At 53.5% G+C, this 27,418-nt stretch overlaps 1 protein-coding gene across 8 annotated transcripts in view; it reads left to right on the top strand.

Annotated features, from left to right (window-relative positions):
* Nucleotides 1–1,100: 1,100 nt before the first annotated feature.
* Syt7 (synaptotagmin 7) overlaps nucleotides 1,101–27,418 on the top strand; it is a 58,301-nt gene continuing 31,983 nt past the window's right edge. For 2 of the 8 annotated variants that reach the window (XM_085693608.2, XM_085693607.2), the window contains exons 1-2: nucleotides 1,101–1,519; nucleotides 24,180–24,283. In XM_085693608.2, coding sequence (XP_085549734.1) covers nucleotides 1,489–1,519; nucleotides 24,180–24,283 — 135 coding nt within the window. In that variant the 5' untranslated portion in view covers nucleotides 1,101–1,488. The remainder of the gene's footprint in view (nucleotides 1,520–24,179; nucleotides 24,284–27,418) is intronic. The other 6 variants (XM_085693614.2, XM_085693613.2, XM_085693609.2 and 3 more) reach the window with 5 other exon arrangements.

Here is a 27,418-nt window from a genome sequence, read left to right as displayed (position 1 = left end):
ACACACACAGTATGAAGCCAGCTAGGTGGTTTTCTGAGAGCAGAAACCTTCAGTGTTGGAAAGCCTGGTTCACTTGTCAACTGCATGGAAGGAGGGATGCTGCCATTTGTACCCACCCCTTTCAGGGCAGGGTAGGGGCACCTGCATGGTGGACAGGGTCTGCGACTTTTTATGAGCTAGGCTGTTCGTATGCTTCTGTGTACTGGGAGCAGAGACGTGTAAAGATGTGTGTGTGTAAGGAGGTCTGGTACCTGATCCCCATGGTTCGGCCCTGGGCCTTTAAAGTTCTTGAGGCACGATTCTGTCTGTCTCTTTCCTGCCCCAGAATCAAATTGTCCCAGAGCTCGTCAGATTTGGAAAATGTTAAACAGATACAAAGAGCAGATAGCAGAGAGCGCTCCAAGAAATCCTCAAGGTTGACAGGAGAAGGGGATTTCCTTTCTATTTGGGGTCCACTGGGTCAAGGGAAAGGGGAGGACCGGGAGAACAGGGTCGAGAAAGGAATGAATAGGGGATGAACAGCTGATTTCTCTTCTCACGGTGCTGGAAGAGGTGGGAAAGGTTGCGATACATAGTACCCCACGGAAGATGGAGATTCTAGTCCTATCTGTTCCTGCAGCGCACCAGCACTGAGAAAGGCAAGACTGTCAGACCGAGGCCCAGCGCTGGTAACACACTCCACTCCTGGTTTTGATACCCACCAACCCTTCTTCCCTGGTCCTCCGCTTTCCCGAGTCCAGAGCTAACGCCCTCGAGTGGCCACCGAGCGGAAAACCCGGGGCGGATCTCCACGCCTTTCGGAATGGAGTCAAGAGGGCACCTCGGAGGAGGTGGCCATCTGGGCGACCCTGCGGCTTGCGAGTCCACCGCCACCCGTGGCGCACGGGCCGAGTGGGTCACGTCTTCCATAGCCTGGACGAACCTAGCCGTGGTGCTCCGCGGCCCTTCCAGGCGGGGCTTCGTGAGCTCTTGGGGTGTGCAGGGCGGCGGCCGTGCCCTCGGGGCGGCTCCGGGCGGCGGCGGCCAGTCCAGGGCTGCAGTGCAGCGCGCGGCCGGCAGTGGGCGCAGCAGTGACAGTGGCCGTGGCGCTCGGCGGCGGGCGGGCGGCGCCGGCGGTGCCCCGGGCGCACACACACACATACACACACTCACACACGCACGCACACACACACACAGACATACATACACACACATACACTCCGCCTCGTACACACTCACACACGCTCCGGCGCGCACACGCGGCGCGCAGGCCAGAGGGAGGAGGCTCCGCGCGACTCGGCGGCGGCGGCAGCGTGCTCCGCGGGCGGCCGGGAGGGCTGGCGGGCGGCCCCCGCTCCCCGGCTCCGCGGCTCGGTGCAGCCCGCGCGGCCCCCGCCCTCGGACCCGCCCCCGGGGGTCGCCCGGCCCCATGCCCTGCAGCGGCGGCAGAGCAGCGCGCGGCCGCAGGCGGCTCTGAGGAGCCCGGAGGGAGCCGGCGACGAGGGGACCATGTACCGGGACCCGGAGGCGGCCAGCCCAGGTAAGTGCGGCCCCGCGCGGGCTGGGGCGCCCCGCACGGGCTGGGGCGCCCCGCACCGGCGGGCAGGATGGCTGCAGCGCCTGGTCGCCGTCTCGGAGCTCCAGCCTAGGGCTGCTGTCGGCTGGAGCCTCACGAATTGCACCCCTTCCTACCAGGGTCATCCCAGCCCCGGGGGCGTGGGTTCTAGCGGCAGAGACTCAGACTCAGACCCCGCAGTCGGGACGTTGCTAGGTTGGATGCCCGGGGCCGGGTTCGCAGTGTCCCCACAAGGACCTCCCCCCCACCCCCCAGCAGCCCAAGGACAACGTGTGTGGCGGAGCGAGAAGCTGCTGTCCCCGTGGTAGCCGGGCAGTGCCTTCAGAGGTACCCCCTGCTCCCCAACACCGGTGCCCTGGGGACGTCAATGTTTGGGGACCTCGGGGCAAGGAGGATCTTTGGGCCAAGATTGTGAGCACAGAGGAACGGAGTGTCATCTGCGGTGCCAACTGTGAATTGAGAGGGCTCCAGGGGGCAAGTGGGAATCTGGTGCAGCGGCAGGGGATAGAGGCTTCTGGGGGGTGGGGAACCGCAGGAGCGGTGAAAGGGAGGCAGGGGTACCTGAAGAGAATTCTCAGCGGCTGATGACAATGGGGGTGGCCGGGCAATGTTCTCCTGGGCTTGGGGAGGGGGACTCAAAGAACACCAAACTCACTCCAGTCCTACCAGGGAGGGAAGGGAAAGGGGCCGCACCCCTTTGCCTTTCTGAAAGGGAGTGGCCTGGGAGCCCACTGTTGGCTTAGCATCCTTCTGGCATCCTTAGAGCCCAAGCCAGGAATCTCTCCTCCTTCCTCGGGAAATTGCTCTGCCATTTCCTCCTTGGCTCCTGACGCTTCCCCCACGCAGTGCCCACCTGTAGGCAGGTCCCCTGCAGCTCTTGTCCAGGTTCCAGCTCCCACCTGGGATACCAGAAAAAGCCCAGACCCAGAAGAAGCCCCCTACCCCCACTTCTGCTAGTTCAGCCTCCTGGGCTCCGGGGTCTCTGCTTCTGGACTGCTCTCCAAGGCTGGGGAGGGGGGTGGCTCCAGCCTAAGACCCACTCCTACAAGAGTCTCTGGGTTCCCCGCTGTGGTCCCTGGGGAAAGCAGGTGCTGTGAGAAAGATCAACCCTGAAACCCTCCACAGAAGGGGACTCAAGCCCTAATGCTCTGCACAGCAAGCTGGTGGACACTGGCTTTGCCCATTTGTGCCCAATCCACACTTGCTGTTTTCTCTCAAAGGGCACTTCAAGTCCACTGATGTTGACCTACTGGGTGGCAGACATTGTACTCACTCAGGACTTGGGTCTGAGACTCAGTCTCCTCTGGAGTGTCATGTCCTTCTCTGAACGTCCTCTAGGTGTGGACTGAAGGGACATTACCTTTGAGGGGCCGTTCCCTCATCTGTCTGAACCCAGGTCACCTACCCTGACATTTTTCCTCAGGGAAAGCCAGCTTCCTGCATTTGGACCAAGGGCAGGGGCATCCTTGTGCTTGGTTCATTCCGAGCAGCCAAGTTCAGAGCTCAGATCAGGAATGAGGATGGAAGGGAGTGCAGTGGGGATAGTCTCCGTTGCTGTGAGGCCACTGGCCTGGGGCCGTGGGTTCACCCACCCACTAGTACCCTTCTAATACTTTGGCACCGTGACATTACCACTCCTCTAAGTACCTCTGCCCTCTCCACAGAGGCCAACTTGATGTGCTTGGCATCTTCTGGGCAAAGGGCCTGGATTCCACAGCTGTTGCTGACAGCCTGGCCGTCCCTGAACCTTTCCCTTCCTGCTTGCCCGTCTTGCCCCCTTGAAACTGCAGGGTCCACCAATGCCTGTGGCAAGGTTGGTTCTGACTGTGAAGGAAGCTGGTGAGGTTTTCTTCTTTCTTGTGTGGGCACTGGGCTGGTAGAACTAAAAATAGGTTGTAGCGGGTAGGGTATGATTGGTTCCTGTTCCTTTGGGATCTCTGGGGGCCTTTTGTGACCCTTAGTATCACTGCCCACTTCCTAGAACCCCCAAAGCTCCATGTGAGGCTCCCATCCCTAGCAGCTTATTCAAGGTCTCCCCGACTCTGTTACCCACAGTTAGGGCCCTATGTCCCCCATTTCTAACCACCCACTATTCCCCTTTGCCTGGCACCAGGTAGGAGTGAGATATGCAAATTAATTCCTGTGTGACTCAGACCAGTCCCTCATCTCCCCTCTGGTCCCACAGGAGCCAGTACCTCTTACAGCCTGGTCTCCTCATCCATCTTCTCAGGAACACCTGTGGCCCATTGTCGCCTTATTAAATAAATAACTAAATAAAAGATACCTTATCCTCTTCTGCTCCTCGTGCCCCGGGCCAGTTCCTGAGGGTTCCTATGGTACTCTCTCTCCCTCGGCTCACTCACTCTACTAGTCCCCAGAGGGCTCATCCTAAGACTAAGACTTTACCCGATGGCTGCTCCTCCCTTCCCACCTGGTCCCTGGCCCCCGGGCACTACTGTTCTTCCTGTGTTATAAAGAAAGGAGTGGCAGAAGAGAAGGGGAGCCGGATGGAGAATGCAGACCTGTTCCTTCCCGTGTCCCCCATGAGCTCCCGCTCCAGACTGCCAGCCACCTCAGCCCTACCTGCAGCCTCCTCTGCTCTCTCCTTCCTGTCCTTCCTCCTCTGCCTCCCAAAGCTGGCCTGGCCTGCCTCCTTAGTCTGCCTCTCGGACTGCCTATCCCCAAGCTGGGCAGGGCCTCAGCAGGCCTGCAGGGGTCAGCGTTGCAGTGGGCAGGCAGGACAGGCAGGATGGCCATGGGAAGGAGGAGGGAGGGAGAAGTGACCTTGCGGTGAGCTAGTGAGCAAGACTAGAGAGAGAAGGGCTGGGAGAGAGAGGTCAGGTTCTGAGATCTTTCTACTCCGTCACCAGACTTCTGGGACTTTGTTAATCCCACTGGACAGCAGTGCCTGAAGCCTCTATCTGTCCCACCTGTTAGTTGGCTCTGTCCCCTACAGACACTCCATTAGGCAGGTCATTCCTTAGGGGCAAAGGGATACATATACATACATATATATGTACACATATACATATATATCATATAGGGCAGAGGGCCTTGACATGGCAAGTAATTGTCTAAATCTACCTATCTGCTCCCTGGGCAGAGTCTGATGAAGGGATTAGTGTGAGGCTGGAAATAAGGCTGAAAGAAAAGATTCAGTTTTTTGTGGTATGAGGACCATGGATAGCGGCAGAGCCAAGGCTGGGTATAGAATACCCAACAAAGCCAGACTACCCCACAATTTCCCTGACAACTGCTCTCCAAATGACATTCTTCGCCTAGCTGACCCCATGTACACAGACTCCATTTGCTGTCATGCCAGTGTTCGGGGCTTGGGGCCGAGGTCAGTACTCCAGAACACTTACTCCCTCCAACAGGTATGGCAGAGAAAGGGTCTGAGGATGAGTAAGTCTAACATTGGGCTGGGAGGGGATGACCTTTGGGTATAGGAGCCCCTCTAAGCTATAGAGTTGCTGTGGAGACAGGCCTCTCACTGACTCTGGTCTGTGCTGGTTTGGGACCTTGTAGAGACAGCTTGACCCTCGGGCTAGGTGTTTACGAACCCAGAGATTGAGAAAAGAGATAATCCTGAAGCCTCTCCTTGCTGGTTGGGGTGCCAGAGAAGGTTGGCTCATGGTGGCAATGACAGGCCAGCTTGTGAGAGGTGGTGGGGAGGGGCAGGAGGAAAACTAGGAGGCAGAGGATCAGGTGGACACCAAGTAAGCAAAGAGAGGTCTTTGGGCAGTTGGTCCTGGTCCTAGCTGACCCGCAGGCTCCAAGGGCAACAGAGCAAGGGCCCTGCAGCCCTGATATTGAAGCATGTCATGGGGGAAGGGCAAAGGAGGAGCATGTGGTCCTCTCCTAGCTACCCCCACTCTCCACCCACCCCCCCTATTCTCTCAGGGACTTTGAATTCTTATTGAATCTGATGGACCGTTTTCAATAACTGCTTCCCCCAGGGGAGTGAGGCCCAGAACAGCAGGGGAGTAGCTGCTGAGGGGGCCATGTGCTGGCTGGGAGGCTCAGTCCTGAGTGGAGGAGCAGGAGTTGGTTTCATGGGCTCCTCAGAGACACTGCGCTATCCCAGGTGGGCACAGACATCTCTGTGTGTAGTCCCCATTCCATGGTCAGTGCCCGCAGGTGGCCTCGTGGCCAATGAGGTCAGCTTTCTCTGTCGGGGCAGTTACTGCTCTGGCCATGTGCCGGAACCAGCCTGTGCCAGGCTAAGCCTGGGTACCCTTCTACCTTGCCAGGGAACCCCAGCCAGTGGTGCCAAGTGAATTGTGCCAGTTCCATGGACATGGAGGTGCTGACCTTCAGGCAGCAGGGGGTAGCCCTGCTGGGCTCTGTCCAATTTGCCTCTGGAGGGCCAGGCTTTGTTTCACCCAGCAGAATTCCCAAGGGTTGGAACAGAGTTGGCAGACAGCATAGGACCTGTGGAAAGGGCTGGAGAGAGCCCAATGTCTATGCCTGCATTCCAACCCATCAGTCGGAAGGTGGGCTGGCTCATTGGCTACTCAGAAAGGCTTGGCAGCTTCTACCTGGAAGGGACCCTTGGGAAAGGTGTGTCGCCCCAGGTGATTGGGCCTGAGACTGAGTTATACGGTGGGTTGGGATGTTTGGGGAATTGGTATATCCACGTGAGAGAGCACGCGGGGCTTGAGTGAGGGGGAAGGGGAAGACAGGGTGGTGGTAGAAGCTTGGTGACTGTGTGTACCTACGTGTGTGCGTGTGCGGGCGGCAGCTGGTTGACCGTAATAGCTGTGCTCATCCGAATGCCGAGTGCCCTGCCCGCTGTAAACAGCAGCTAATGAGTGTATTCATAGCAAGGTGCATTGAGGTGCATGGGGAACTGTGACGGAAAGCTTTGGGGAGGGCCCCTCCCCTGGCCCTGTACTCAGCCTGGCAGGGTGTGGGCTCTCTAGGGATCCTGCCTGCCCCCTGCCACACCCTCAACCTGCCAACCTGGCCACCTCTGAGGCTTCCATCTTCAGGGAGCAGGGCCTCACCTAGCTGTAAGCATGCATGGGTGTGGACAAGGGATGATCATGGGTATTCCGTCTACAGATACAAGATTACCTTGATGCCGTATGGCTCTGTGTGTCTGTGTGTGTGTGTGTGTGTGTGTGTGTGTGTGTCTAGCTGAGTTAAACGAAACCCATCTGTGTGTTGGTGACTCTGTCTGATTCTATGCATGTGTGTTTGCACCCCTGCTCAAGACCCTAAGAAAAGGACTGTCCCCTGTGTCAATAGTTACCCTGATAGTGACAGAGCCAAACATATTGTCAGAACAGCATTATGCTTCTGGCCCTGCTCCTTCTGTGTCCTTGGAGTTGGGAAGGATGAGGGCTTTTGGGGCTGCTTGATGGAGAGAAAGGGGTGTTCCTGTTCTTCCCCCGGAGGAGACAGAAGGGAGGGTCTCAGTCTCGGCTTCAGTAGCTTGCACAGCTACTGTTGGCACCAGCAAAAGGGGGCCTCTGGTTACTGCACCTCCAGGAACCCCAGTAAAAAGGGAAGAGGGGTGCCAGTGAGTCTCTTCTAGCTGACGGTGTGCACGCCTGCTTCCTGCCAGGGCTGGATAAGTGAGAAAGGGGTGCCTGCATGAAGCCCCAAACAGGGGAGTAGAGGAGAGAGCTGTGTGGCTAATGTGTCCAATTAAATTACTTCAAACCCTGCCGCGGCAGCTGCTCCCGGTGGGGCTCTGGGTACAAATTGGATCCGTCTCATTACTACGGGATAGTGTCAGCAGGGCCAGAGAGCTGTGGCTGGCTTGGCCAGCTAGAGTAGGCCCTCTCGTGCTCTGCCCAATCTGAGTACACCAGAGCCCCCTAGAGGAGTTGCTCATCAAAACATCCCATGGGGTCTCTAGGCCCAGTGAGATATTAGGGTTCCTTGTCCTTCCCACCCCTTACCCTGTGTGTAACAGACCTAGGGCCCCTCTGAACTCCTGGTTTCTTCCTCCAGGAATGGAGTAGGTTGTGTTCTGCAGGGCATGTAGCTTAAGGAATTCCTCCCCAGCTCATCCAACACCTCCACTACTAATCCAACACTAATATTAGCCAAGCACTGTAGTATTAACCTCTTATTTGCAGAGCCCTCAGTATATGCTAGGCATCTTACGTGTGTGCCACCAGGGATGACCTGCTGAAACCAGAGCCCTGGACCCACCTGCTTGGGAGCTCCTGCAGAAGTAACTGTGGCTGTCTCACTCTTCCCCTGCTGCCTCAGTTTCCTCCTCTGTAAAATGGGCATGATGATGCTTCTTCTTTTCCGAGTGACTGGAGGATGAGGAGAGATGAGGCAAGAAAAGTTGTCATCCCGGAGCTTCACACATAGTAAACACTCGTGATATGGAAGGGCAGCTGTCATCAACATTACCCCGTTCTGAGAGATTGATGTGTGGGACGGGGGTTCTGGAAGCTCCCGGAAGGACGTGCATGCTACTTCGTTAGTGGAAGAGTTTGGGGAGGATTTCACTGAGGCTGCAATGATCTGTCACTCTCAAGATAGCAGAGATGTGTGACCTGTTTGCTATGTGACAGGTGCGCTTGTCCGCACACAGTGTGTCCATCATCAGCACACCCCAGTGAGGACTTGCAATTAGAAGTCAACTCGGGATTCCAGTCATGCTGCAGGAACCAAGAGCTTTGGGTGCAGAGCTTTGGATATTGAAGAGCATAGACGAGCTTGCCCCAGGAGGAGGCACAGGCCAGGCATTTGGTCACTGGGAGCAGGGGCCTGAGGGGTCTTGGCCAGTCGAGGCAGGAGTGAGCAGTGCCTGAACTTGGCTGGAAGTGAGACCCTAGGGAGCAGTGACCTGGAGTGAGGCCTGGGAAGGTAAATTGGGCCAGATTAGGAAAGGCCTGACTTCTGTAATAGAACTGGACAATTGACAGGAGGAGCAACAGGGTCTCATATATTCCAGACTGGTCTGGAACTTCTACCATAGCCAAAGACCCCCAAATGCTGGGTTTATAGGTTTATACTGCCACACTTAGATTATGAAGTCCCGGGGATCGAACCCAGGGCCCTGTGCATGCTAGCTAAAAATTCTACCATCCGAGCCACATCCCTAGTTGTGTTTTGTTTTTTGTAAGGTCATGGAAGCCTTTTGAACAGATCTATAACAGTGTGGCAGTATGGGAGATGGGAAGTTTGGCCACAGGCTGGCAATGGAGTTTGAGTCTCACTAGGGACCACGGCTGCTTGGTTCTATCTCAGTCTTCCTGCCTGATTCTCTCACCTGAACAGGGCTGAGCCCGAGGCCTTAAGTTTTCAGAATCTAGCTGACCTGGGTCCTAACCTTAGCAAACCAGTGATTGGGCAGTCAGATGGCAGTCAGTGTGGATGGGCATGATTAAAGGCTCTGAGAGGGCCCTCTAGCACTGGGGTCATTAGAAAAGGCCCCTTGGAGAAGGGTGGGGAGCCAAGGTGAGCGGTTCCAGGGCCGCTAATGATTAGTTCTACACCCCACTTCTCCCTTTGGGCCAGGGTGAGGCCATAGCAGGAACCACAGAACTTACACTCATGCTGTCAGGCCTGGGCTCCTGAGTCTCAACAGAGCTAAACTGTCTCCATGACAACTAGGCAAGTCCCCCCACCCTCCCACCCCCTCTCCGTGACCATGGTCCCTGGTACAGGGGCCCATTTCCAGCAGGATCTGGATATATCTTCCTCTTTCCCTTGGGAGCAGTCATCCCAGGGCAAACAGCTTTACCCTAAGGGGCTGGCAGCACACACACACATGTTGCCATTTGAATCTATGTGTCCATGCATGCATATGAGTGTGTGTGGTGTGGGTGTGTGTGTGTGAGTGAGTGTGGGTGTGTGTGTGCGTGCACGCATCTGTATCCCCTTGTTTTCTAGTTGTATAGGTGAGGAAACTGAGGACCAGAGAGCGAAAGGGTCCTGGCTGGATTACTCCACAAATCAGGATAAAGAATTTGATTCATTCTTAGTCCATAGGCTGGGTGGTAACCACTGGGCTATGCTGCCTAGTGCTTCCCTTATCCTACTAGGATCCCAGCCAGTCTGTCTCTCAGCCCATTTCTCAGAAGGCAGTGCTTAGACTCTGTTTGGCTGCAGATTCAGACTCAGAGGGTGTCCCCGGCACCTTTGTTAGTGCTTAGGGCTGTCCCTTATAAACCCTTTATTCTCCAGTCCCTGAATGGAGTAGAGGTCCCTTTCTATCCTGTTTTCATTCTTCTCCAAGCAAAGTGGAGGGATTGTCTTGCCAGAAGATCCAGAGAAAAGGGGAGGAGCCCCTCACTCACTACTTGGCACCTGCCAGCCTGGGAGGAGCCCAATAAATTGTCTATGTGGCCCTCCCCAACCTCATTCCTCCCTCTCCAGCCCCCGCCTGGTTGGGGAGGTGCGAAGGGAGCGATTTCACAGCCTGTCAGCTGAGGCCTAAAAATACCCAGAACTCTGAGATGTTTGGGCAGGGGGAGGAGAGCGTAGGGACCAGGGATGGGGTGGAGGAGTGCAGCTAAAACTCAGCCAGAGGCGCCCTGGCAGTACCATCGCCCTGCTTGTGAGTGAGGGATAAACCCTCTGTTCCCATAGCCCCCATCTGTCTCATTTTTGGAAATGGCTAAGGGGGGCTGGCATCCTTAAGATTGTGAAAGCAGAGTTATGAAAGCCAGGCTGAAGGAAGACTTGGTCTTTGGTAGGAATCATAGACCCTAAGCCCCCCGGAGCCTCATACTGATGCTTCTTTCTCCCTCTCCACCCCCAAGTTGGGTGGCATCTTCAGGCCGTGGGAGCCAGGCTCTGCCTGAGCCTGCTTCCTTCCTGGAGAAGGTGCCTGCTTCTGTTAGAGGAGAGGCGTGAGGGAGGAAGGCAGTAGGGATGAGGGTGCTGGCTGGTGTGTGATGTGACGTCCCAGCCACCCAGGCACTAGAGGGAAGCAGAGGAGAGAGGGTGTGGTGGCCCACGTCACTACCACGTGACTGTGCTCCTCCACTGTAGCATGGCACAAGGTCTTCACAAACCAACCCGAGTCCAGAGGGGTGTGTGTGTGTGTGTGTGTACATAAACACATACCAGAGTTGGCCTCTTTTTGGTGCTGAAATGCTGTGGGCATGAGTGACCCAGCATGGCTATACCCGGTAGATACTGATTAGGAACCGATGAACAGGTAAAGAATGATAAGCCAGATGCAGGAATTGACTGAGAGAGTACAGGGTGGCATACAGACTGTTGGGGCTCTGGATCAAAAGCCGAGTTTCTAGGCTGGGACATGGCTCAGTTGGTAAAGTGCTTGCCTTGAAAGCACAAGGACCTGAGTTCAATCCCCAAAATACACATTTAAAAACAAAATCCTCACACAGTGGCACACCCTTGTAATCTTAGCACTGGGGAGGAAGAATCAGGAGGATTCCTGAGCTTGCCAGCCAGCCAGTCCAGCCACCTTGGTGAGCTCTAGGCCAGGGAGAGGTCCTGTTTCAAAAAAAAAAAAAAAAGAAAGAAAGAAAAAGAAAAAGAAAGAGAGAGAGAGAAAGAAAGGTATATCTGGTGGCTCCATAACTCCATGGGGAAAGGCACCTGCCACCAAGCCTAATCATGTGTTCAACCCTGGCGCCCACATAGTGGAAGGACTGCAAGCTGTCCTCTGACCTCCACATGTGTGCTATGGCACCTGCGTGTTCTGCAAACAAAATAAATAATAAAGATGTTAAAAAAAAAACAGGGTGGACAGCTCTTGAGGAACAACATCCATGGTCATCCTCTGGCTTCCACAAGCATATGCACACATGCACACACACGTACACACACACACACACACACACATCTGCTCAGGTAGGCTCACAGGTGATGGGTTCTGCTGTGTACCGATTCACGCTGTGACCTTCGGCAGCTTAACCTTGAAGTGCTTCCGTTTCTGTGTGTGAAATAGAGATAGCAGTGCTGCCTCTGGGGAGCTTGGTGTGTCAGCCACCTGGAGCTGTGTCTATCAGCAGGTTGGCACCATGCGCACATGAACCGTCATTGTTATCTGGCCCCTACTCTTAGGCATTAAGGTGGGAGCACCAAGCCACAGAGAAGGGAAATGACCTTCCTGAAGTCACGCAGTGAGTGGCTGAGTTAAGAGTAGAACCTAGGCTACAGTGCCTAGAAATGGGACTTACTGAATGTGGGGCCCTCATGATACTGCTCCCTTTGGTGCAGCGAGAAAAACCGCAGCCCTGTTGGCATTTGGGGCCTAAACTACCAGAGCTGGGAACTCAGATAATGAATGCCATAGTGGAGGGGTCTTCTGGACAATGGCTGGCTAGCCATTAGGTTAGAATCATTTCACTGGTTAGCTCTTAGGAATATCAGTTTCTTCACTAGAATAGGGTGATGGGGTTGTCATGGGGATCAAATGGGATCCCACACATCATGTGTTAAGCAAGTGACACGCTGTGCCTAGTAAGTACTCCATAGTGTTAGCTGCCATCATTGCCTTTGCAGAGTCCTCCTACCCAGCCCCCTCCCCCTTTTGCCTCACTTTCAAGCCCCATCTACGCTTGCTTCTTTCCATGTGATACACCACCACATCAAGGTCTGATTTGCCGACAGCCCGGCTCCACGTTCATCTGCTGTTGCTGCCCAGCAGAGAATGGGACCCCCCGCTGGGACCAAGTCCCGGAGTCCTCTGTCTGGCTTCCCCACTTGCTGTATGACCTTGGCCAATCACTACTTCCTTGTGTGTTATTCCTCCTGCTGAGACACGGAGTCTGCAGCACGCATGCCCACGTGCTCCAGTCATGTTACTGGGACCCAGGAGACTCCCCTGGCTCAGCCCACTGGAAGGGGTTACAGGTTGGCATGGAGGAAATTCAGCTGGCTGTCCCCAGAATGGGGAACATCCGGGGCATGAGCTAGCCGGTGGGTGATCATTGTGCCTGCCCACACCTGTGGCTGTGTAGGAAGAAGGCACGCAGGCCCGGTTGGCTGGGTACTGACATTGGGGAGGCTCAAGGACAAGAATGTAGAAATAACCCTTCTTGGGGCTCTGGGAGCTGCTGCTCCAAGTCATTCTCCCCTATTCTCCACTCCTCCCTGGGGTTTCTTCCAGTGATTCCTCCTTCCTCCCTGTCCTTCCTGTCTCCTTCTCCCTCTTGGAGTCTCCTAGTGTCTCCCTCTCTGCCATCCTCTTTTGTAATCTTGGCCATCTTATGGGGTGTCTTCTTTCTCCTCTCTGAAGAACGGAGATCTGTCTGTCTCTGTGTCAGTTCCTTAGACTCCTTCCTTCATTCTTTCCTTCCCAACTTCCTCATATTCCATATTTTGCCAGCTATTCTGGTCCCTTCTGCTACCCAGGTCTCTATTACTCTACATGAGTGTGTCTAGGGTGCTTCTAAATCCTGGGCTCCTGGCTCACTCCCATTCACTCCCCCCTTACCTCTGAGCATCTTCACTTCCCTTCCCCATGTCCTTGAAACTCCTTGATCCTTCACTGCCCTACCTGCCCTGACCCAGGAAGTGTTTGTGACTAGTACTGGCACGCATTGCCTCCACATACCCTCATCCCTGTGGGTTGAGAAAGGGGTCAGTCCAGGGCCCTGGGACTGGCAGCCCTGCTTCCTAATTAGCAGGAGGTAATTGCCTGGAAGAAAAAAAAACATTTAGAATGAGACTCCAAGACTTCAACTTAAAGCTGAGCCAGCTGGTAGTCTCTGGGGAGCAGGAAGAGGGGAGGCAGCCTGGGTCAGGGCCTCAGAAAGCCTCCTAGCCCTGAGGATTTTCCAGCCCTGTGGACCCAGCACTCAGCCTTGAGCAAGTGGGGAAATAAGTGCTGTGCTGGCAGGCCCACCTCCTTCAACTGAGTTCTGATTCAAAATGTGACTTAGGGCAAGCCATTTATTCCTCTGAGCCTTGGTGTTGAGTCCTGTGAGGTCGAACCAGGCCATCCCTGCCTGCCCTCAGTCCTCAGTGTCATGAGGCTCAGTCAGTGGCTATGACAACACTTAGGCTATACACATTGCTGAGTGCACGGTGCTACTGTCTCATCCATGTGACTCTCAGCTGAGAGGTGAGGGTACGGAGGGAGAAAATGGTCTTGCAGGGACCTGAGGGAGGGTGAGGTCTCTGGAACGCTGGGAGAGAGCTGAAATTTAAGGATGGAAAGAGAATTTGTTCACTAGCTCCACCACTCTGAGTTCTCAGTATTGTCTTCGGTGATTTCATCTGCTTTGCTTTTGTTTGTTCATGCTGAGGTAGGGTTTCAGGAGTCCCGCCTGCCTCCATGTCCTGAATACAGAATTACAGGTATGCACCATCATTCCCAGCTTATGGTGTGCTGAGAATCAAACCTAGGACCTGGTACATATATGAACCTACTCATATATACCAGCTGAGCCCTGTTGCCAGCCCCTTATTCCTGCTTTTTGTTTTGGGTGACTAGGGGAAGTTTCTTCAGCCAGCCTGGCTAGCACAGATCTGTAGCATCACCAAGCGCAATTGCTTCTTTAACAACCTCCCACCTGTAGAACAGGAGTGTCTCATGGGTATAGCCTCCTCCCTAATCTGCTAACTTTTTTTCTAGGGAAGCGCTGTGAGAAGGTCCTCTTTTAGGTGGCTGGGGGAGGGGGAATGGAGGCTCAGCCCTGAGGTAAGCAAATTATAGGAGTTTTCTGGCCTAGCAATGGGAGGAAAGGTTGATGTTTGTCAAGTCAACACTACCCACCACCTGGAGAAGGAATCGGCAAGTTTTGATTGGTGCATTCTGGTCATCGGTGTTCAGTCTGCTCTGTGACCCGAGCAGCAAGGCGCCCAACCAGGCTAGGACAAGGATGGACGAGTTGGAGCGTGCATGTGTTGGGCAACGATGCAAGCTCAGAGTGCCAGATTGCCCTAGGAGTAGTGAGGGGGCGGCGGGGGCCAGGCCTTCTGCCGCTCCTTCCCAGCGCACCCTGCACCACCACTGGGGACCTTCTGTGCTCCTGCTCTGGGTGCAGTTCCAAGACTGCCACCAGGAGGCAGTGTGGCAGATTGCCTAGAGGGAAGAGGGTGTAGACTTGTGACTTCCTGGGGCCTCACCATCTAAAGAAAAGAAGCTCTGGAGTCTTCTGGTGTCTTCATCTGGGGCTTGGTCAGGAAGGGACCGGCAGAGGAAAGTAGAGCTACTGCGCCTCTCCGTACTTTCGAGGTTCTAGTCTCGAGTCTTTCTCTAGAGGAACCATGAGAAGATCACAGTTCTGGGCTGAGGACTGTTCAGCACCAAGGACAGGGATGGCCGGTCCTACATCTGTTTCAGTACCACGGGCAGCACTGCAGCACTCGGTCGCTCAGTTCTAGCCCTGTGACAGAGACGTAGTGAACCAGCAGCAGAGGAGAGACACCCTAAATTCTAGCGACTAGGCTGAGAACAGAGAGCGGAGTGAGTAACCCAAGGTCACACAACTGATGAGTGGCAGAGCTGGATTCAGATCCCTACCAGTGTCTCTCCTTCCTTCTTTCCCATATCTGGAGGCCCTCTCTAGTTACCTCTTACCTTCTTAAACATCTCCGGAAGCTGCTTCACATAATCTTGCATCTTCAAGAGCCCTTGAGCTGGCAAAGATTAAGTGCCCTTCCCTCCCCCACCCAAAACCCTGGATGAGTACTTGAAATCCAGGATGGATGAGTCCTCACTCATGTGGCCTTTGTGACTCCAAGCCTCAGGTGGGAGGAAGTCAGAGAAGGACAGGTGCCCTTCCTGGCCCATAAGGAAGCCTGTAGCCTGGGGAGGTGGAGTTGAGTCATCAGTATGAGGAACTGTGTGGTGCTCTGAGATCCTCCAATGAGATACAGCACAGCGTTCCAACTCCAGCCTCTGTGCTGCCGTGTATTATTAATAACAATAAGATGCTGATTTAGGCCAAGGCACAACAATGCATTATTCATAGGAGTAACTAGTGGTCAAGGCTTGTACTTAATCATCACACATCCCTGATCCTGCCCCCGCTCCACGCTCCTGCCGGAGAGGCTCTTCGTGTGAGCTCCTCCTTCCTTGGGTCCCTGCTGCTCTGATGGATGTGATCATTTTCATGGCTACCCAGGCAGCTCATCAGCTTTGGGAACAAGGTGGGCAGGGAGAGCAGCAGGTTCCTGGATAACTTGGCTAGATACCCTGCATGGAGCTGACACTTGAACCTGTCCATCCCGAACGGCCTTGATCCTGACGGCTTCTGGCCTTAACAGATCTCTGTCGTCTACAGATAACCTGTCTCCCTTCCTTTTGAGGCTGAAGGCCGGCACTCAAAGCAATTCCAAGCCAGGAATTGTGGGAGGTGAGGGTGATTGTGGTGTGGGGGAGGAGGTGACTGGGCAGAAGATGCCCTCATGACCTCCATTAAGTGTGATAATGAATGTGAAACCTTCAGTAAGCTGCCCAGCATTTCACAAACTGTCCCGCAACAGTACAAATGTGAACCTTGATTCCCTAGCCATTGCGACGTCTGCTGGAAGAGAGAGCAGAAATAGGGGAGGCGTGGATAAGACCCTGGAGCTCGCCAGGCCTCACCTTCTGATGAGGAGTCTGAGTGCTTGTGGATCCTGACATGTCCCTATCCAGCTCTTGCTGGACCGGCTTCTGGCCCATCCGGATAATCCTTCATTCGCTGTTTACTCACTTGGCATCGCCTCTGAATTCTAAACTGTCTGCATGCAGCCGGCCTCTGCGGCCCCTGCCAGCATGCTCTCCCTGGCTCGCTCATACACTATCTGTTTTTATTACAGTCAAGGTTGAGGAAGCTTGCTTGTGTTAAGCCCCTATTTTCAGCTACTTGTAACTTTCCAAAACACTTCCCCTCGGGCCTCCTCTTGTTCTTGCCCCAGGTGAGGCCCAAGGTATTGCGGGCTCCTCCACTGCTTTCTGAAGGACATTCAGAGACAATGTCCAGAGGGCATGGGAGAGGGCCAAGACCCAGCTTGCCTTTGAAAGGCAGGCTGGGCTCTCTCCCCTCCTTTTTCCTTTTCTCTTCTCTCACCCATCTCCTTTTCTCTTTCCCTTGCAAGAAGAGAGCTGCCAGGCTCCAAGGTGGGTGGCCTGGAAGGAGGAGTTTCGGAGTGAAGAGAGGACAGAAAATTCTACTGAATGCCAAGCAGAGGAGCTTTGCCTGCCTGCTCGGGCTCCAGGGCTTGGCTCCATGCTTCTGCCTTTCCTTCTCACCACTTCCTGGCTTTCTGGTGTGTCCTGGGCTGGGGAAGGAATGGAGGTGATGCAAGCACACAAATGCACCTTTCCCGTGCCCACATTACCTACCCCAGGCTGGTAGGCTCTGTCCACTTGTAAATGCCCCCCATTTCCGTATGCTCGGCATGCATTTGGAGGGGGGCTTCCTGTGGAAAGCCGTGACTCCAGCTCTCACTGCTTTGCACCTTGAACGTCATCCTGAGGGCTGAGGGAAGCTCAGCATAGTGCAAAATCAGGTGGGAGGAAGAAGGCTCAGGATGGGAAGGTGCTGGCAGACGTAGACCCAACCACCCCCAACAGTACTCCTCTCTCTCTCCCTCCCTTTCTCTCTCTCTCTCTCTCTCTCTCTCTCTCTCTCTTTCTTTCTCGTGTGTGTGTGTGTGTGTGTGTGTGTGTGTATAATAGTGGTTGTGCCCTAATCAGTACCAGTAATGGAACCCTGGCACCTTCTCAGACTACTCTCTGTTCTTTCCACTCCCAGCTACCCCAGCTCCAGCACCTGGCCCCCAGCTTCTCCTGGGACTCTTAAGCAGTCTGAGCCTCTATCAATTGAGGGTGCTTTATCAGGCTAGCATCTGAAGGATGATCCCTAGGCAACATATGCCAGAGGAGTGTCTGAAGTGCTGGGGAAACTCAGCTCTGACTCCTTCCGGGCAGTTCTTGAAAAAGAACCATGTCTTAGTTAGGGTTTCTATTGCTGTGGTTAAAAAACAAAACAAAACAAAACAAAACAAAACAAAAAAAAACCCCCCACGTGACCAAGAGCAACTTGAGGGGGAAAAGGGTTATTTTATCTGACAGTTCTGTATCACAGTTCATCATTGAAAGAAGTCACGGCAGGAACTCAAGGCAAGAACCCGGGGGCAGAAGCCATGGAGGGACACTGCTTACTGGCTTGCTCTTCATGGAGATTCCCTCTTCTTAAATGAGTTTAGCTGTGTCAAGTTGACAAAAAGAAAGAGAGAAAGAAATAAAGAAGGAAGAAGGGAAGAAAAGGAAAGAAAGGAAAAAAATAAGAGAAAGGGAAAAAACTAGCTAGGACAAGCCCTTTCACTGATTTCTTTATCTGGTGTTTACTCAGTCTCTTTTCCCTCTAGCCACTGAGGGATTCAAGGCACAGCACCACTAGAGCAGAACAGAGCAGAGCCGTGGGACACAGGTCCTGAAGACCTCTCTCTTGCTGTGTGCTCCGGGGCAGGCTCTGAATCCTTCTGACCCTCAGTTTCCTTCACTGTCAAATGGGCTAAGAGACTTACTTTCATTTGAGTGTGGTGGCGCACACCTTTAGTCCCAGCACTCAGGAGGCAGAAGCAGGCGATCTCTGTGAGTTCAAGGGCAGCCTGGTCGACATAGTGAGTTCTAGTACAGCCAGGGCTACATAGTGAGACACTGTTTCACCCTCCCCCCATGCCCCCCAAAAAGAGATTTGCTTTCAAAGAAGTGCTGAAGGGTATGAACCCGACTTGGTGCTATCAATGACTATGGCTAAAAGTATTTGGTAAGGAGATCAATGGCGTACAAGCTGAGGATGCTAGAAGGGGCCTCCAGAAAAGAGGACTGTCCAGGTTGAGACTAATGGGAAGTAGTAGGCAAGGCAGTATCCATGTCACCATCTATGAGTACAAATATGAGTGAATTTTGGGGGGACAAGCCTATGTATAGATTTCTGGTGGGCCCAGTGGCCCACCAGATCTGGACTACATGAGCCAGTAATACAAGACTTTACCCCATGGCTTTGGTTAAAGGAACTGATCTATGCCCAAGAACAGGGAATGGGACAGAAGGTCAGTTAGTTCAAGCTTGGAGGACGAAAACACTGCTGTGTCCTTGAGGAGGGCTTCCTTCAGGAAGTGGACTTTCCTGGAACTGGATGATTTCATGCATTTATTTAACAATGATCTCCACAGCCCCTCTATGGATGTTTGACTGCAGAGATTGTGGCCCTGGGGTCTCAACCCTCCAGGCTTTCCAGTGTGGAAGGATATAGAGAGCTAATTATGAATCTCAAATGGTGACCTGTCAGAGTTTCAGTACATGGAAAGGCTTATGGAAGGCAACGAAGACCACATTTGGTCAAGTGCCTTGAGAAAAGACTAAGGAACAGCCATTCAGTCAACCTGACACAAACCTAGACATATCTAGGAAGAGGTAATTGTACTTGAGAAAATGCTTCCATCCAGATTGCCTGCAGGCAAGTCAATAGAGCATTTTCTTGATTAATGATTGACGTGTGAGGGCCCAGTCCACTGTGGGTGGTACCACTCCTGGGCAGATGGTCCTTGGTGTCTAAGAAGGCAAACTGAGCAAGCCAGAAGGGGTGAGCCTGTAAGCGGCATTCCCCCATGGCTTATGCTTCAGTTTCTGACTCCAGTTTCCTGCCCTGTTTGAGTTCTTGCCCTGACTTCTCTCACTGATAGAGTAGTACCTGAAAGTGTAAAATAAAATAAACCTTTCCCTCCCCAAGTTACTTTTGATAATAGTCTTTACCACAGCAATAGGAACCTAACTAAGACATCATGCAAAGCCTTCTAAGCATGAAATGACTGGCCCAGGGGCTTGTGGGAATGAGTGAAGTGGGTGTGGCTGGGCAATGCCATAGAGCACGTCTTGTGACCTCGTTCCCCCCAGAGAGAGGCCACTGTAGCATGGTTGAAAGCACAGGCTCAAGGGCCTTTGGCTTGCTGGACCTCTGCTTCTTCCCCCATCAGTGGGGAATCCTAATAACCCAAGGTTCTAGAGATGATATGCAGAGACTACCTGGTGTGGTATCTGCCACACGAAGTGTCCCCAATAAATGTCGGCTGTCATTTAGTCCTGACAGCACAACACCAGGAGTCGTCAACCAGAAGGGAGAGCACTGAGACCCACCCTGGGCCTTGCTTGGGTTACACAGGTGGCCACTGATGGGGCTGGTGCTTGAACCCAGGTCATGAGCTCCCAAGACGCCTACTCTGCTCCACCCAGAAAGGAAAGTGGAGGCAATCTGTGAGTGGACAAATGAACACTCAGGAGCGAGAGTTCCAAGCCAGAGGAAGTGTCTGAAAGCCCAGACCTTATGGGTGATAGAGTGGACTGGACATTTGCCCATGGCCCTGGCCATGTGCATGCGCGCGCGCGCGTGTGTGTGTGTGTGTGTGACTATCTGTGTTAGGGATGAGTCTCCATGTTGCACTACATGAGAGGGCTGCGGTGCATGTATCTGTGTTCCTTGTGCATATACCTACCCTCCCCCTACCAGGCAGCCAGTGAGCTTGCCTTCAGAAGTCCATTGCTTCTCAAGCAGCTTCCCCAGGGCATCCAGCAGCCCGCGGTCCTGTTTGATTCTGTTCATCCATAAATCATGGCTTGCTGAGGAGATGAGAGGCGGGGGAAGCAAAGCCTTACCAACCTGCACCAGGTCTCTACAGTTCACACCTGAGGCCCAGCCTGGCTTCCAGCTGCTGCCCCTACCCCACAGCCAGCTCTTCCCCCTCCGTTCACGAAGCCCTCACTGATGCCCGCCATAGTTAAGCTTCTAGAGGAGCACTTCCTGGGGCAGGGGGTGGATAAGTATGCACAGAACCCAATAAAATGTGACCCTTGGCCTCTGCTTGTCCAGGGAGAAATGAGGGTGAACCAGTTCGATGTTTCATTCAGGTCTCAGCAAGCCCGGCTCCCTGCCCCAGATATCTCTGGTCCAGGGCACAGTGCGGTAATGCTATGATAATGGCTAGCATTTATTGCTTACTCTGTGTCAGGCACTGTGCTAAGCACATTATATGTGCTAATTCCTGTTAGCCTCCCAGTGGTCCAAGGAGAACCGTGCTATTATTAGTCCTCGCTTACAGGTAGAGAAACCAAGGCATGCAGGGATTAAGTCACATGGCTTGGAAGAGTCTGAGCCAGAATTTGAGCCCAGAAGTCCGGTTCTAGAACAGCAGCACGTAAATACTACACCGCTCAAAGATGGCTACAGGCACAGGGCAGTGGGGATGCTGAAGCACAAGACCTCAGTTCTCATTGTGCAGATTACAGGAGGCTTCAAGGAGGTGCTCTCATCAGGGTCTTGACAACTCAAGGGTTTGTAGGGCAGATTTGGTATGGGGAAAAGAATAAACAGGGTGTGTGTGTGTGTGTGTGTGTGCCTGTGTGTGTGTGCCTGTGTGCGTGTGTGTGAAAGAGAAAGGCTCCGAGACTGTCCTTTGCGCCTCTCCCATCTCCTCCCTTCTATCTTGTTTGGGTGACGAATGAGATAACATATGCAGGCGTTGAACATTCAAACAATATTTACTGAGCACATCTTTGTGTGTCACCAAGGATACTGGAGAGAGTGAAGCATTGGCAGCCTCTGTCTTCACAGGTCCGGAAGTGTGGTACACAGTGGGTGCTTAATAAATAGCAGCCTCCCGGGGCTATTCTTACTCCTAGAGGCCTGGGAGTCTTTCTCATTCATTCTTCCAATAAGTGTTTATTGAGCACCTACTATATACCAGACTCCGGCTTCCATGATGGGATCGTGTTACCTAAGAAGCTGATCTCTGCCCCCATAAAGCTGACCTGCTAGAGCGTTCTCTGTTTCTGCAGTTGGGCCCCCTTCAGAAAGGGGCCACCTCTTTGCTTCTCCTTTCTTTGAGGTTTGCTTGGGGGTGGTATGGGCAGGACGGGACACAGTTTGATCATTAATGCTGAGCTCCCATGTGGTGACATGCCCAGCACAGGCCTGGGCAGAGGGGGCAGCAGTAAGCCTGAACTCATCCCTCCCTTCCTGGACACCCACTACAATTGGCCCAGCAGGCTGGTTCTGCTTAGCTCCTGGTTCGCCCTGCCTCCCAGATCTCCCAATGTCATCTGTCTGCCCTTGTCTGTGTCTCACCCCTGGGGACCCAGGATGTCTCCTCTGCCCAAGGAGAGGTCGTGGAACTCCGCCCTGGGCCAAGGCTGACAAGGGCTGCAGCGTTTCCTTTCCTCAAATGTTAATGTGCTGACGATAAGGGGACTTGAAACCATGCGTGTCATCTGAGGAAGGGATAGAAGAGCCGGGGCGGCTTTGCCTGGAGAAGACTTGAAGGGGACATGAGAACTGTCGGCAAGGATTCAGAGGCCTGTCATGCGGCAGAGCTGCCCGAGGGCAGGCTGAGGACCACGGCTGCGAGTCACAGGGAGACAGATTGGACTCGGCACAAGCTACAGTGGCCTCCTCAATGGTGTGTCTGCAGGAGAGCCAGTCTCCTGCTGGAACAGCTCCCTGTCACCACCAGGGCTGTCCAGAGGGGATCATGCATCATGGGGCCTGACTCTGTGACTTCAAGGTCCCTTGAAGCCCGGGAAGACGATGACTCCATCCTTCAGGAATGGTTCCTGCTGGCTGGCAGGCGAGAACACGCGTGTGCCCCTTGATGGTAACAGTACTTGAGGGCACGCTGGCCAAGGACATCTTGTCACTTTTATTCCCAACATCAGTGCAATTTGTAATGGCAAGCATTTGTTTCACCCTGCCTTCAAGGGCTGCACGAGGGATGCTGAGGGGGCTGACAGATCTTGTGGGGGAGGAGTCAGCTCCTTGAAAGATAATGGCATTCACACTGCAGGAGACCCTAGAGCCATCGTGCTAGAGGGATTCAACTTCGCTCAGCATCTCCTTCTTCAAATGTCATTTTCTTCACAAGTCCGGGATGTAAAGCCAAGGGAAATGATGTTGATTTGTCTGAAGAGGGGCTTCAGCCTTCTCTACTCGGAATCTACCTCTGCAGCCCCCCAAGAGAGTCCAGAGAACCCTAGGTGTTCCAAAGAGTGCACTTTGAGAACCACTAACCAGTATCTAAGGCAAAGAGTATGGACCATGAGACAGACTGCCTGGGCTTGGACCTCAGTTCTCATCCACTTGCTGAGCGACTGAACGTGGTCTCACAGCCCCTGCAGCCTCAGTTACCCTATCTGCAAATTGACACTAGCATAGTCCTTGTCTCGTTTGTTGTCATGAGAAAGAAGTTGTCCCTCTAGGTGAGATACCTGGAACTCCTGACTCATCCTCTGAATTAAGAAGGGTCAACTCTTCCACATGTTTGACACTGGTGTCCCAGACAGCGAGGGCTTGTCCATAGCCATAGGGCAGGACCAGATCAGAGCTCATGGTTGCTGCACATGCAACCATGAACAGGAAAATTGGCTCAGGGGTTTCCTGTGAGTAGGAACAAGCAATTGGCTGGCAGGTGGTGGGCTGGCAAAGGCTGTGTGAGGGTGATGGTTCCTGGGAGGTCTAGAAAGTTGCTTTGGCCCAAACAGTAGCGTTTTAGAAAGAATAGATAGTAAATAAGCTCCTCAGGGTGCCGCGGTGGTGGGAGGGAGTCTAAGGGCCCTGAGAGCTGAGAATGACCACCTCTCTGAGGCATCAATGCAGGAGAGACCCGGAGGAGAGGAGAGGCAGAAGCTAAAACCACAGGAACCAGGACCAGACAGATATCGTCAACTCTTAATTACCACAATCACTGGCACTGAGCAGCCCATGCAGGCTCCTCTGTAAATAAACTGCATCTTCTTGATTTAGGGCACATCCCAGTGCACACATCTTGATTTAGGACACATCCCAGTGCACACATTCAGAGCTCAGGAGTGCTCCCTGTTGTCTTTGCTCCTCTCACTCTCCCACATGGTCATTTTTGGTTCAGGTTTTGCATTCTGTACATTTGTTTTGTGCTAATGTTTACAACCCCCCGTGAGGAAGACAGGGAGGCTGTTAAATCTGCATTTCCAGAGGAGAAAACTGAGTGCTCATACGATTTTTCCAGCACCACAGAGTTAAGAAACAGAATCTGTGTGGAAACTTGGGGCTTTCCTCCCACAGTGGGTCTCCATCCTTAAAATATGAGACCGCAGAATGCTTAAGATGGAAGCTTCAGGTGGCTCTTGTGAGCGTCTGGAACCTTGCGAATAATGCTGAGGAGGCTGGAGCCAACAGGGATGAGAAGACTGGAAGCAAGCCAAGGGGCTTAGGATGGAGCTGACAGGAGAGGGTTTCCAGCACAAGCAAAGTTGAGTTAATGTGAGCTGAAGATCCCAGAAATTCCCTTTGATTACACATGTCTCTGTTGAGTCTTGGCCAAGCCCTTAAGAGAGTCTGAAGGTACTCAGAAGAGAGATGGCCTTTGAGCCCGTTTGCTTGTTCAGAATTGAGTGTGGCATGTGGAAGCAGAAGGCCACACAGAAGCAGTGGCTCCTCTAGAACCATTGATAGACCTACGGGGCATCACCAAGTGCTCTCCCTTTGAAAGGGGTAATGTTTAGAGAAAGACAGAATGTCTACGCGGTGTGTACTGAGGAAGAAGCTGAGGCACTGAGCAGGGAAAACTTCCCAGGTTTAGGCAGAAAAAGCAGAGTTGGTAGTGGAAACCGCCAGAAAGGAGGGGGAGGGGTGCTTGTTCTAGGGACTCTGGGATGGAGAGTGGCTCTGGCCCATAATGCTCTGACTGTGCGTGTCCTCCTCAGGGGCGCCCACCCGAGATGTCCTGCTGGTCTCTGCCATCATCACCGTCAGCCTTAGCGTCACTATCGTCCTCTGCGGCCTGTGCCACTGGTGTCAGCGCAAACTGGTGAGGCTCTTATGGGGAGATCCTTTGGGGCTGGGCCTGACCCTGCAGTCTCTAGCTTGTGAATTCTATGGTGTGCCTAAGCAGAGGACCTGTCTGCCCACAGCCAGGAGCAAGTGCACAGTATTTCACATCACAAGCTTACACATACTCACCCACTTCCTTTGCTTGGGTCTTGGTCCTATACATCTTTTTACACCCGAAGGCACACACATGGGGACAAATTCTTAGAGCACTACACGAGCGGGCGGGTGCGCTCACATGCTTCACCTCACGCATAAAGAACTGCAGACACACACGCGCAGACTGAGAATTGAGGCCCCGCTCGTCGCACCCCCCTTTCCCGCCCCACGGCCCCCAGTGGGCGGGGCCAATCCACATAGCCTTCTGACCAATGAGAAGGCGCCGCCCGCCCCGCCCCACCCCTCAGCCGCCTGCATATCCATCCTGATTCTCCTGGTTTGTACAAGCACAAACGGCTTCTTTTCATTTTTAACGAGGGCTGGGGAATTAACGAGCGGGATTAGGCTATCAATAAGTAACGAGACTGTCAGGAGGGACATTCATCACCCGAGGGCGCCAGTAGGGAGAGCTGAGAGCCACCCGTTCAGCCAGCACTCTGCAGCGAGGCAAGCGCTGCTGTTCCCGCAGGACCCCCTTTTCGGGCCCTTCAACCTGAGTCCCACCTCCCACCCGGCCCAGTAGCGCAGTAGGACTTGAGAGGGCTACAGGAAATGATCTCAATAGAGGTCCAGAGGTGTCCCCAATGCAGGCAGGGATCAGGCACCCCTCCACCCCTCATGCCCATACCCCACCCCGGTTCCGAATTGGGGCAGCATATACAGAGGGACCATAGGGACAGGCAGAAAGCTGAGTTATGGGTCCTGAGTGGGTAGAGGCTGCATGCCCCACTCCCATGTAGGAAGAGAAGGGCAGGGACTTTAGGAAAGAGTTTGAGGTCTGGTGAGGAACCTATGGGGAGAACCCCACATGACTCCTTCAAGAAGCAAATTTGTGTTTGGGTGAGCCTCTACACCCTGGGGTATTGAACTGGGGAAGAACCACAAGTTCAGCTCCCTGCGTGAGTGTGACCTGTCCCCTGCTATGGGCAGGAGTGTAAGCTAGCTGCCCTCCGTTGTTCCTTGGTCCACTGTATCTGCCTCAAACTTTCAAGGTACTGGAGGAAGTTGAGTACCAGTGTCTTCTGAGACCATGGAAGTGGCTGTTCTGCATACCCTGTAGCCTGGTGGGTGCCTTTGTTGCCTTGTTGTAGGACCAGTTAGGCTGTTCCTGCCCGTCTGTGTTTGAAGGCAGAGGAAGAAGGTGGTATGAGCTGGTGACTGCGTCTGTGTATGTGCGTGTGTGCGCGCGCGTGTGTGCATACTGCTGAGCAATGGGATGTGTACCATTTTCTCAGATCCTTGGTATCTGAGGTCTGCCCGTGTCTTCCCTGCATATGCACCATGCCACTCTGAGTGGGCTTGCATATGTGTGTGAAGACACCTTTTCCAAGGCCAGAGTACAAGTGGCCTCATCCCACCAGCCCTCATCTCCGATGGGAACAGAGTATGGGTCAGGTTTGTTTGTAGTTGGGAGCTTGGGCATTTGAAGGTTCTGAACCAGCAATCTCTCTGGCCCAACCACACTACAGCCTCCAGCCAGGAATCTTCCCAGGGTTCCAGACCACAGTCTGTCTCCCTGAACTAACTCTCATAGACCATTACTTCCTCAGCATCCCTCACCACCACCCCACCACCTGCTCCTGGCACCATGGATCCCAGGTGACAGGACCCTTTTCACCCAGGCTATTTCCTTGGTCTTTAGAAGGAGTTTTAATATGCTGTCCTCACAGACAGCAGCTGGGCTCTCCTTGCCTTCCTATGCCTTCAGCCCTAGTGACATGGTACCTTGACAGCCCAGATCCCATTTCCAAACATTAATAACTTCCATAATCTTCAGCTGGCTTTTTCCGGATCATCCTGGCAAGTCCCCTCCCTGACAAGTAGGCTAGTGTCCTGGGGCTCCTCTCAAGCCACCTAATATCTCTGGGATGTCACCTAGGGTTTCTGTTCATTTGGGTTGTTATGTGAAATTCTCACTGCCCCAGCCCAGTCCTGCCCTGGTCCTGTCCCACATGGCACCCCGGCTCCTGCTGCAGACTCAGTCACTGCAGCCAGCAGGAAACATTCTCGGAGTTGCAGATGGAAGACAATCAGAATCTCTCCCAAATGCCCTGGGCCATCAAGATCACCAACCCCAGTCCTGCCTAGCCTTGAAGAAGGGGCAGCTGGACATCCTTGGAAGAGGGTGCAAGCCAAGGCAAGCTCTCCTGCAAATACGTGGGGAAAAAAAGAGGAGAAGGTAGATGGAGTTCCAAAGTTTCCCTCAGAAGGGCCCTGTGCTGCCCAGATGTTGGGGAATAGCAGGACTCTGGCTCCTACCTAAGGTCCTTCTAAAAATAGTCTTTGGTGACCACAGTACGGCCCAACCGCTGATGGTCTCAGTCAATGTTGGGAATTATTTGGGGTTTGAACCTCTAACTTAAGAATGATGAGAAGGACCAAGAATGTGAGGAAGGGTGGCTCTGTGGGCCTAAAGGACCTGGCGCCTCTGTATTTGAGTTTGAAGATTTCAGCTCAGGGAAACAACTTGAGCCCCGAGCTCCAGTATGGATGGGGAAATAGGATGGCACTTCCAGTTGGTACTGGAAACTACTTGTAGGTGCCAGGTGTCACTCTAGGTGCTAGAGGGTTAACAGCCTTGCCTTTGTGTGGCTTTGTGCCAGGATATAGGAAATGACATAAATAAACAGAGGAAGTGATGCTATCTGGTACCAGGAGTCCCTTCTCCACTGGACCCACCTGATGTCATCAAACCATTCCAGGAGGGAGGAGAGAGAGATCAGAGAGGGTGGAAGACTTGACCAGGGTGACATGGGGGCACCCGTGACCCTGCCAGGGCCACATCAAGGTACCCTGAGCTATAGAGGTGCTGCAGCTAAAATGAATGGAGGGCTCTGCTTACCACATATTCATGGGAGCTTTGCTGCAGTTTCCCCAGGCTCCTGTGGCCAAGAAGGGGCTGCAGCTGGTGGGGGCATGTGGGAACACGGCTGTGGCAGCTTTTATCCTGTGTTTG

This window comes from Myodes glareolus, chromosome 7 (genome assembly GCF_982192425.1).
Source record: "Myodes glareolus chromosome 7, mMyoGla1.1, whole genome shotgun sequence".
NCBI classification, from domain to species: domain Eukaryota; kingdom Metazoa; phylum Chordata; class Mammalia; order Rodentia; family Cricetidae; genus Myodes; species Myodes glareolus.
The sequence above is the reverse complement of the archived record's forward strand: the minus strand, read 5'-3'. Positions and strand labels throughout refer to the sequence as shown.